The sequence below is a fragment of the Somniosus microcephalus genome, unplaced genomic scaffold, assembly GCF_052327205.1.
Source record: "Somniosus microcephalus isolate GS21.2 unplaced genomic scaffold, FLI_Smic_1.0 scaffold2, whole genome shotgun sequence".
Lineage (NCBI taxonomy): Eukaryota > Metazoa > Chordata > Chondrichthyes > Squaliformes > Somniosidae > Somniosus > Somniosus microcephalus.
Genome location: NW_028225189.1, coordinates 2096375 through 2108143, shown reverse-complemented (window position 1 = coordinate 2108143; position 11769 = coordinate 2096375). Strand labels below are relative to the sequence as shown.

General features: G+C 51.7%; 1 protein-coding gene across 1 annotated transcript; it reads left to right on the top strand.

Moving 5' to 3' along the window:
• Positions 1-4059: 4059 nt before the first annotated feature.
• On the top strand, positions 4060-6920 carry LOC147084087 (uncharacterized). The gene is made up of 2 exons (XM_085979896.1): positions 4060-4080; positions 5947-6920. The coding sequence occupies exons 1-2, from the start codon at positions 4060-4062 to the stop codon at positions 6757-6759; spliced, it is 834 nt and encodes a 277-aa protein (XP_085836022.1). The 3' UTR covers positions 6760-6920.
• The last annotated feature ends 4849 nt before the right edge of the window (positions 6921-11769 follow it).

Below are 11769 nucleotides of genomic sequence, written 5' to 3'. Positions count from 1 at the left end.
CTGAGAAAGAAGAAGATATAATTGGAGTAATACTTCTTTACTCCTGTACTCAAATCCTCTTGTAATGAAGGCCAGCATACCATTTGCCTTCTTAACTGCCTTTCATGACCACCGGACATCCCAAAGCGCTTTACAGCCAATGAAGTACTTTAGAAGTGTAGTCACTGTTGTAATGTGGGAAACGTGGCAGCTAATTTGCGCACAGCAAGCTCCCACAAACAGCAATGTGATAATGACCAGATAATCTGTTTTTTCATCATGTTGATTGAGGGATAAATATTGGGCTCAAAACACCGGGGATAACTTCTTCGAAATAGCACCACGGGATCTTTTCCGCCCACCTGAGGGGGCAGACGGGGGCCTTCGTTTAACGTCTCATCCGTAGGACAGCAACTCCGACACTGCAGCGCTCCCTCAGTAATGCCCCTCCGACAGTGTGTCACTCCCTCAGTACTGCCCCCCCGACAGTGCGGCGCTCCCTCAGTACTGCCCCTCCCACAGTGCGGCGCTCCCTCAGTACTGCCACTCCGACAGTGCGGCGCTCCCTCAGTACTGCCCGCCCGACAGTGCGGCGCTCCCTCAGTACTGCCCCTCCGACAGTGCGGCGCTCCCTCAGTACTGCCACTCCGACAGTGCGGCGCTCCCTCAGTACTGCCCCGCCTACAGTGCGGCGCTCCCTCAGTACTGCCCCTCCGACAGTGCGGCGCTCCCTCAGTACTGACACTCCGACAGTGCGGCGCTCCCTCAGTACTGCTACCTCGACAGTGCGGCGCTCCCTCAGTACTGCCCCTCCGACAGTGCGGCGCTCCCTCAGTACTGCCCCTCCGACAGTGCGGCGCTCCCTCAGTACTGCCCCTCCGACAGTGCGGCGCTCCCTCAGTACTGCCCCTCCGACAGTGCGGCGCTCCCTCCGTACTGTCCCTCCGACAGTGCGGCGCTCCCTTAGTACTGCCCCTCCGACAGTGCGGCGCTCCCTCAGTACTGCTCCTCCGACAGTGCGGCGCTCCCTCAGTACTGCCCCTCCGTCAGTGCGGCGCTCCCTCAGTACTGCCCCTCCGCCAGTGCAGCGCTCCCTCAGTACTGCCCCTCCGACAGTGCGGCGCTCCCTCAGCACTGCCCCTCCGACAGTGTGGCGCTCCCTCAGTACTGCCCCTCCGTCAGTGCGGCGCTCCCTCAGTACTACGCCTCCCACAGTGCCTCGCTTTATGTGCTCACGTCCCTGGAGCGGCCCCTTTTTTGCAGAGTGACCAAGGCTGTCTGTAGGAAACAATTTTGCATTTGAAAGGAGCTTGTATCGTGAAGCTTGTGCCCCTTTGCCAGGCCCGCTGCCTGCGGCCCCTCTCCCAGATTCCAGCCCCAGCTCTGTGCTGACTGAGCTGCTCTCACCTGGGGACAGCGCGTCACAATCGGCCCCAGCGCACCTGAGCTGGAGAGGAGGCCCCGCCCCCTTGCCGCGCCACCATTGGTTGGAGGACCAGGCCGCCCAGTTCAGTCCTCCCAGCTCAGCCTTCTTCCTATTGGTCAGAACTCGGGCCGGCCTCCATCCACCTGATTGGGCCTCTTCCTCTGGTGACGTCACAATCAGGCCCCAGCCCACCAGTGCCAGGGAAGAAGGTCCCGCCCCCTTGCCGCGCCGCAATTGGTTGGAGGACCAGGCCGCCCTGTTCAGTCCTCCCAGCTCAGCCCTCTTCCTATTGGTCAGCGCTCCCGTCAGTCACAATCACTTTGTTCCGGCTTACTCCGCCACCGCGCGCGGTTCAATCCGCTCCGTTCGGCGTCCGCGGAGGTCCCGCCCGCCCGACTCTCAGGTTTGTTTTTTCTCGTATTTTACTTTATAATCTCGTTCTCCGCTCCCACCTCACCTCGATTTAAATCGATTCCCCAACACTACTTTACCCCGGCCGCTGATTCCGCCGCTTCACCGGGCCCGGCCTTCCGTTTGCGCCCCGGAGGCCCCGCGCAGGCGCACTGGCTGGGGAAGGGAGGGTGATTGACAGGTGACGATCGATAGAAGCGCCTGCCCGCGCTGTGATTGGTGCAGGGGAAGGCAAGTGGGCGTGTCCGGCCCCCGGGGCCCACGTGGGGGGGTCAAAGGCTGGCTGAAGCGCATGCGCAGCCCGCCTCGCACCGTTGGGAAGCTTTTCAAATTTTTTTTTTGCGAAACAAATTGAAAACACTCATTAATTCCCGCAACTTCCTCCCCTCTAAAGTGCGATTATTATTATTTTTGTTTTTCCTCACTTGTGTGGGGTGTCTTTTTTTTACCTTGCGGTGGCGTGCGCCGATCCAACCGACCCCTGGGCGTTGCGTGCTGGCGTCAGCGCGTAATCGGAGGGGGGGTTGATTGACGCGAGGCGCCCGCCAATCAGGAGCGCGGAAAACGCTGGGAGGACCGGGCGGGCTGACGGTCCTCCAACCAATGGCGGCGCGGGAGGCAGGGGGGCGGGACCTCGGTGGGCGCAGGCCGCTTTCCTGCTTTCATTGTCTGCAGGAGCTGTTAAAGGGAAGGGGAGGAGGGGGGTGGAAAACCCCCCAGCTTGTGAGTGTTTATTCCTTTGCATTACCTTTATTGCAAGGCTATTCATCAGCTGCATTCATTAAAAAATAAGTGAACCTTTTCTCTTTTTGACTTTTATCCTGAACAAAGAGCCCTGGTGCTGTGAACATTTTGGTGGGCAGCCACTTTTAAAGGGACAAAGACCAGCATTCTTCCTCCTCTCTCTCTCTTGTGAGTATTTGTGGTGGGTGAGAGGGGACTGTGGCCCCTTTTCAACAAAAACAATTGCTTGGCCATTTAAAGGGGAATGGGTGCCCCCCAGGTATTTAAAGGGGCAGTGCCTCTCTCTTTCTGTATCATGTAAGAGCAGGGAGGTTCTGCTTGAACTTTACAAAAACACCAGTTAGGGCACCGCGTGCAGTTCTGGCCGTCCCCATTGCAGGAAAGATGTGACTGCTCGAGACGGGAGATTTTCGAGGATGTTGCCAGGACTAGAGAATTTCAGCTACAAGGAAAGATTGAATACATCGAAGATAGGAGCGGGAGCAGGCCATTCGGCCCCTCGAGCCTGTTCCCCCATTCAATGGGATCATGGCTGATCATCCAAATTCAGTACCCTGTCCCTGCCTCCTCCCCATATCCCTTTAGCCTTAAGAACTATATAAGTACAGGAGTAAAGAAGTCTTACTCCAATTATATAGGGCCTTGGTGAGACCACACCTGGAGTACTGTGTACAATTTTGGTCTCCTTACCTAAGGAAGGATATACTTGCCATAGAGGGAGTGCAATGAAGGTTCACGAGATTGATTCCTGGGATGGCGGGACTGTCGTATGAGAAGAGATGGAGTAAACTAGGCCTGTATTCTCTTGAATTCAGAAGAATGAGAGGGGATCTCATTGAAACTTATAAAATTCTAACAGGACTAGACAGACTAGATGCAGGAAGGATGTTCCCGATGGCAGGGGAGTCCAGAACCAGGGGTCACAGTCTAAGGATAAGGGGTAAGCCATTTAGGACAGAAATGAGGAGGAATTTCTTCACCCAGAGAGTGGTGAACCTGTGGCATTCTCTACCACAGAAGGCAGTGGAGGCCAATTCATTAAATATATTCAAGAAGGAGTTAGATATATTTCTTAAGGCTAAAGGGATCTAGGGATATGGGGAGAAGGCAGGGACAGGGTACTGAGTTTGGATGATCAGCCATGATCTCATTGAATGGTGGAGCAGGCTCGAGGGGCTGAACGGCCTACTCCTGCTCCTATCTTCTATGTTTCTATGTCTTAAGGGAGGATAGCAAGGCGGAGAGGTTCAGGGAGGGATTTCCAGAGCTTAGGCCAAGGCAACAGAAGACACGGCCACTGATGATGCAGCGATTATAATCAGGAATGCTCAAGAGGGCAGAATGGGAGGAACGCAGATGTCTCAGGGTGGCGGGCGGGGGGGGGGGGGGCGTTGTTTTCTTTGGAACCGAGGAGGCTGAGGGGAGACCTGATTGAGGTGTATAAAATTCTGAGGGGCCTAGATAGGAAGGACCTATTTCCCTTGGCAGAGAGGTCCGCAATGAGGGGGCAAAGATTTAAAGTAATTGGTCGGAGGTTTGTTGAGGAGAAATGTTTTCACCCAGTGGGTGGTGGGGGTCTGGAACTCCCTGCCTGACAGGGTGGTAGAGGCAGAAACTCTCATCACATTTTAAAAAGTACTTGGATGTGCACTTCAAGTGCTGTAACCTACAAGGTCACGGACCAAGTGCTGGAAAGTGGGATTAGTGTGGATAGCACTTAATCGGCCGGCACAGACAAGATGGGCCAAATGGCCTCCTTCCGTGTCATTATTTTTCTGTGATTCTATCGCGGGGGGCGGGTGGTTGTGAGGCTGAAGGGAATAACTAAGATAGGGAGGGGCGAGGCCGTGGAGGGATTTGAAAACAAGGATGAGAATTTTGAAATCGAAGCATTGCTTAACCGGGAGCCAATGTAGGTCAGCGAGCACAGGGGTGATGGGTGAACGGGACTTGGTGTTGAGTTACGACACGGGTAGTTTTGGATCACCTCAAGTTTACATAGGGTAGAATGTGGGAGGCCAGCCAGGAGTGCGTTGGAATAGTCGAGTCAAGAGGTAACAAAGGCCCGGGTGAGGGTTTCAGCAGCGGATGAGCTGAGGCAGGGGTGGAGACGGGCGATGTAACCGAGGTGGAAGTAGGCGGTCTTTGTTATGCTGTGGATATGTGTTCGGAAGCTCATTTCAGGGTCAGAGATGACACCAAGGTTGTGAACAGTGTGGTTCACCCTCAGAGAGATGTTAGCGAGAGGGATTGAGTCAGTGGCTAGGGAACAGAGTTTGTGGCAGGGACTGAAAACAATTGCTTTCGTCTTCCCAATATTTAATTGGAGAAAGTTTCTGCTCACCCAGAACTGGATTAGAGATCGTGGCGGGGTCGTGAGAAGTGGTGGTGAGGTAGAGCTGGGTGTCGTCAGCGTACATGTGGAAACTGACGCTGTGTTTTCAGATGATGTCACCAAGGGGCAGCATTTAGATGAGAAATAGGAGGGGCCCAAGGATAGATCCTTGGGGGACACCAGAGGTAACGATGCGGGAGTGGGAAGAGAAACCATTGCAGGCGATTCTGTGGCTACGATTAGATAGATAAGAATGGAACCAGGCGAGTGCAGTCCCACCCAGCTGGACGACGGTCGAGAGGCGTTGGAGAAGGATGGAGTGGTCAACCGTGTCAAAGGCTGCAGACAAGTCAGGAAGGACGAGGAGGGATAGTTTACCTTTGTCACAGTCACAAAGGATGTCATTTGATGAGACTTGATTTGACTTCAGGGCCAAGTCAGTGAAGTGGATTGGGCTGTTTCTGGCCCACTGGTTATTGTCGGCACGGCTAGACACCAGTGGGACCGGCTCTACCCTGTTTGTTCTTTGAGGCAAAATAAGCCAAAAAAAATTCCTGCTTCCCCCCTTACCCTTTCTACACTCCTTTTACAGGGTTTTAGAAGTGGAGCATTTACAGACAGGAAGCTCAAACCAAACATCACCTCAAGGTCTGAGGGTTAGACGATTCCTCAGGACCTGATTCAGTCGCTCCTCCAATCTGCTGGCACACCCGTGAGTTCACACTGGGGAGAGAACTTCTAAATGTACTGAAAGAGCTTCAAAATCTACAAATACCTGAAGCATCACCAGTGGCCACACACTGGGGGAAACCCGGGCCCCGTGTGTGGGAAGGGATTCACTCAGCCATCCGCTCCGATGATACACCAGCAAGTTCACACGAGGGAGGGACCTTTACCCTCCATGCTGCTGAGACACCAGCTTGTCCACACCGAAGAGGGACCGTTGACCTGCTCCGTGTTTTTGAAGCAATTCTCTCATTCTGCCACCCTCCTGAGACACCAGCTTGTTCACAGTGATGAAAGACCGATTAAATGTTCTGACTGTGGGAAGAGATTTAAAAGGTCCCAGGATCTGAAGAGACACCAGCTGGAGAGAGCAGGAGGGATTCTGTTCACCTGCTTCCTGTGTGGGAAGAGATTCACTCGGTCCTCGAATCTGCTGGCACACCAGCGAGTTCACACTGGGGAGAGGCCGGTGAAACATTCCGACTGTGGGAAAAGCTTTCAACTGTCCCAGGAGCTGAAGGGACACCAGCTGGAGAGAGCAGGAAAGACGCCGTTCACCTGCTCCGTGTGTGGGAAGGGATTCACTCGACCATCCCACCTGGTGAGACACCAGCAAGTTCACACTGGGGAGAGACCATTCACCTGCTCCGTGTGTGGGAAGGGATTCACTCAGTCATCCGACCTGTTGAGACACCAGCAAGTTCACACTGATGAGAGACCATTTAAATGTTCTGACTGTGGGAAGAGCTTTAAAACCTCTGGGGATCTGAACGGACACCAGCGAGTTCACTCCGATGAGAGACCGTTTACATGTTCTGTCTGTGGGATGAGCTTTAAAAGCTCCAGGAATCTGAACGGACACCAGCGAGTTCACACTGGGGAGAGACCGTTCACCTGCTCCGTGTGTGGGAAGGGATTCACTCGGTCATCCCACCTGCTGAGCCATCAACAAGTTCACACTGATGAGAAACCGTTCACCTGCTCCGTGTGTGGGAAGGGATTCACTCGGTCATCGGACCTACTGAGCCATCAACAAGTTCACACTGATGAGAAACTGTTCACCTGCTCCGTGTGTGGGAAAGGATTCACTCGGTCATCGGACCTACTGAGACACCAGCGAGTTCACACTGTTCTGTAGTGCAGGGCCCTGGAGACAGCTGGGGTGACATGAACGTGGAATGGATGAATGTTTTATAAATTCTTGTACTGCTGTTTAATCTTTAAGACTGTTGTGCTGATGATTTCCTTGATTTGACTGTTTATGGTGTTCCATAGAATGTACAGCACAGAAACGGGCCATTCAGCCCAACTGGTCCATGCCAGTGTTTATGCCCCACACCCACCCTACTTCAATTAACCCGATCAACATCTCCTCCCATTCCTTTCTCCCTCATGTGGCTTCCCCATAAATCCATCTATGCTGTTCACCTCAACCACTCCCTGTGGTAGCGAGTTCCCCATTCTCACCATTCTTTTGGTAAAAAAGTTTCTCCTGAATTCACTCCTGTATTTATTAGTGACTATTTTAAGTTTGTGGCCTCATAAACATAGAAACATAGAAGATAGGAGCAGGAGTAGGCCATTCTGCCCCTCGGGCCTGCTCCGCCATTCAATGAGATCATGGCTGATCATCCAAATTCAGTACCCTGTCCCTGCCTTCTCCCCATATCCCTTTAGCCTTAAGAAATATATCTAACTCCTTCTTGAATATATTTAATGAATTGGCCTCCACTGCCTTCTGTGGTGGAGAATTCCACAGGTTCACCACTCTCTGGGTGAAGAAATTCCTCCTCATCTCTGTCCTAAATGGATTACCCGTTATCTTTAGACTGTGACCCCTGGTTCTGGACTCCCCGACCATCGGGAACATCCTTCCTGCATCCAGTCTGTCCAGTCCTGTTAGAATTTTATAAATTTCAATGAAATCCCCTCTCATTCTTCTAAACTCCAGCGAGTACAAGTCCAATCGTCATTCCTGCCATCCCAGGTATCAGTCTGGTGAATCTTCGCTGCACTCCCTCCATGGCAAGAACATCCTTCCTCAGATAAGGTGACCGAAACTGCACACAATACTCAAGGTGTGGTCTCACCAAGGCTCTGTACAACTGCAGCAATATAAATATGATGAGATTCTGTTAAGCTGACCAGTATTTTGTTGTACTTTGTCTTTTTCTGATGAATTAAACATTACTGAGCCCTTGTACGCGTGTTATGGGATGACTTTTTTTATTTGTTCATGGGATGTGAGCTTCGCTGGCAAGGCCAGCATTTATTGCCCACCCTAATTGCCCTTGAGAAGGTGGTGGTGAGCCGCCTTCTTGAACCGCTGCAGTCCGTGTGGTGAAGGTACTCTCACAGTGCTGTCAGGGAGGGAGTTCCAGGACTTTGACCCAGTGACGATGAAGGAATGACAATATACTTCCAAGTTAGAATGGTGTTTGACTTGGAGTTGGTGGTCATAGAGTCATAGAGTTATACAGCACAGAAAGAGGCCCTTCGGCCCATCGTGTCCACGCCGGCCATCAAGCCCTGTCTATTCTAATCCCATTTTCCAGCACTTTGTCTGTAGCCTTGTACGCTATGGCGTTTCAAGTACTCATCTAAATGCTTCTTGAATGTTGTGAGGGTTCCTGCCTCTACCACCCTTTCAGGCAGTGAGTTCCAGATTCCAACCACCCTCTGGGGAAAAAAGTTTTTCCTCAAATCCCCTCTAAACCTCCTGCCCCTTACCTTGAAACTATGCCCCCTGGTTATTGACCCCTCTACTAAGGGGAAAAGTTCCTTTCTATCTACCCTATCTATGCCCCTCATAATTTTGTACACCTCAATCAGGTCGCCCCTCAGCCTTCCCTGCTCTAAGGAAAACAACCCCAGCCTGTCCAGTCTCTCCTCATAGCTGAAGCGCTCCAGCCCAGGTAACATCCTGGTGAATCTCCTCTGCACCCTCTCCAATGCAATCACATCCTTCCTATAGTGAGGCGAGCAGAACTGCACACAGTATTCCAGCTGTGGCCTAACTAGCGTTTTGTACAGCTCCATCATCACCTCCCTGCTCTTGCCTTCATTAGCTGAGGCATAGAATATAAGTATCCCATAAGCCTTTTTAACCACCTTTTCTGCCTGTCCTGCTGCCTTCAGGGATCTATGTATTCTATCAGGTGTTCCCATGCGCCTGCTGTCCTTGTCCTTCCAGGTAGAAGAGGTCGTCGGTTTGGGAGGTGCTGCCGAAGAAGCCTTGGCGAGTTGCTGCTGTACATCTTGTAGATGGTACACACTGCAGCATGGTGCACCGGTGGTGGAGGGAGTGAATGTTTAAGGTGGTGGATGGGATGCCATCACACTCCTGACTTGTGCCTTGCAGATGGTGGAAAGTCTTTGGGGAGTCAGGAGGTGAGACACTCGCCGCAGAATACCCAGCCTCTGACCTGCTCTTGTAACCACAGTATTTATGTGGCTGGTCCAGTTAAGTTTCTGGTCAATGGTGACCCCCAGGATGTTGATGGTGGGGAAGCTGGTGATGGTAATGTCGTTGAATGTCAAGGGGCGGTGATTAGACGCTCGCTTGTCAGAGATAGTCATTGCCTGGCCCTTGTGTGGTGCGAATGTTACCTGCCACTTATCAGCCCAAGCCTGAATGTTGTCCAGGTCTTGTTACATGCGGGCATGGACGGTTTCATTATCTGAGGAGTTGCAACTGGAACTGAACACTGTGCAATCATCAGCGAACATTCCTACTTCTGACCTTATGTTGGAGGGAAGGTCATTGATGAAGCAGTTGAAGAGGGTTGGGCCGAGGACACTGCCCTGAGGAACTCCTGCAGCGATATCCTGGGGCGGTGATGATTGACCTCCAACCACCACAACCATCTTCCTTTGTGCTCGGTCTGACTCCAGCCAGTGGAGAGTTTCCCCCCGATTCATTACCATTGAGGTAATAGTGAGAGTAATAGAAATATAGAAGATAGGAGCAGGAGTAGGTCATTCGGCCCCTCGAGCCTGCTCCGCCATTTAATGAGATCATGGCTGATCATCCAAATTCAGTACCCCGTCCCTGCCTTCTCCCCATATCCCTTGATCACTTTAGCCTTAAGAAATATATCTAACTCCTTCTTGAATATATTTAATGAATTGGCCTCCACTGCCTTCTGTAGTAGAGAATTCCACAGGTTCACCACTCTCTGGGTGAAGAAATTCCTCCTCATCTCTGTCCTAAATGGCTTACCCCTAATCCTTAGACTGTGATCCCTGGTTCTGGACTCCCAGCCATCGGGAACATCCTTCCTGCATCTGGTCTGTCTAGTCCTGTTAGAATTTTATAAGTTTCAATGGGATCCCCTCTCATTCTTCTAAACTCCTGCAAGTATAAGCCCAATCGACCCAATCTCTCCCCATACGTCATTCCTGCCATCCCAGGTATCAGTCTGGTGAATCTTCGCTGCACTTCCTCCATGGCAAGAACATCCTTCCTCAGATAAGGCGACCAAAACTGCACACAATGCTCAAGGTGTGGTCTCACCAAGGCCCTGTACAACTGCAGCAAGACATCCTTGTTCCTGTACTCGAACCCTCTCACTACGAAGGCCAACATACCATTTGCCTTCTTAACCGCCTGCTGTACCTGCATGCTTACCTTCAGCGACTGGTGCACAAGGACACCCAGGTCTCGTTGCACTTCCCCTTCTCCCAATCTATTGCCATTCAGATAATAATCTGCCTTCCTGTTTTTGCCACCAAAGTGGATAACCTCGCATTTATCCACATTATACTGCATCTGCCATGCATCTGCCCAATCACCCAACCTGTCCAAATCATGCTGGAGTTTCTCAGCATCCTCCTCACAGTACACACGCCCACCCAGCTTTGTGTCGTCTGCAAACCTGGAGATATTACATCTAGTTCCCTCATCTAGATCATTAATATATATTGTTAATAGCTGGGGTCCAAGGACCGATCCCTGCGGTATCCAACTCTCCCCATATCCCTGGATCCCTTTAATCCCATGGTAGTTTTCCAAGGGCCAATTAATTTTGTCCTGGATTATTGTCTCTAAAAGTTTTCCCACCACCGACGTTAGGCTGACTGGCCTGTAGTTGCCGGGTTTATCCCTCTCCCCTATTTTAAACAGGGCTGTAACATTTGCAATCCCCCTGGCCTTTCTAGTACCTTGTCTTTATCAATTTTATCCCATCCAGTATCTCCTCTACCTCCTCCTTCACTATGTCTATGGCAGCATCTTCTTCCTTGGTGAAGACAGATGCAAAGTACTGATTTAGTACCTCAGCCTTACCCTCTGCCTCCGTGCGTAGGTCTCCTTTTTGGCCCCTAATCGGCCCCACCCCTCCTCTTACTACCCGTTTACTATTTATATGCCTATAGAAGACTTTTGGATTACCTTTTATGTTAGCTGCCATTCTATTCTCATACCCTCTCTTTGCCCCTCGTATTTTCTTTTTCACTTCTCCTCTGAACTTTCTATATTTAGCCTGATTCTCAGATGTATTCTCGACCTGACATCTGTCATACACGCTCTTTTTCTGCTTCATCTTACTCTCTATCTCTTTCGTCATCCACGGAGCTCTGACTTTAGTTGCCCTACATTTCCCCTTAGTGGGAATGTACCTCGACTGTACCCGAATTATTTCCTCTTTAAAGGCAGCCCATTGTTCCTCTACAGTTTTTCCTGCCAATCTTTGATTCTAATTTACCCGGGCCAGATCCATTCTCACTCCACTGAAATTGGCCTTGCCCCACAGTGCAGTGGATGTGCTCTAGACTGCACTCTCCCCCCCGAGGTGTCGTCACTCTCACTGGGATTCAGCACTGAAAACCGGTTTGAGAGCGCTGCACTCCCGGGGGATTCCTGCACTGCCTTGCCTCCTCAAACCCTGCTGGGCGGCCACCCAGTTACAATTCCCACAAACTCTCTGTGGCTGCAGGGTGACCACCTCCTGGAACGTGCACTCCAGGAAACTCTCAGCCTCCCGTCTGCCCGGCAGTGACTCCAGCCACTCCCCAAGCTCAGAGACCCTGAGCTCGAGTTCCAGCCATGGGAGGTGCTTCCTGCACACGCGGTTCACCAGGACACGTGAAGCATCCCGGAGTTCCTGCATGGCACAGGAATTGCAGCCTTCGGTCCCATCGTTTGGCT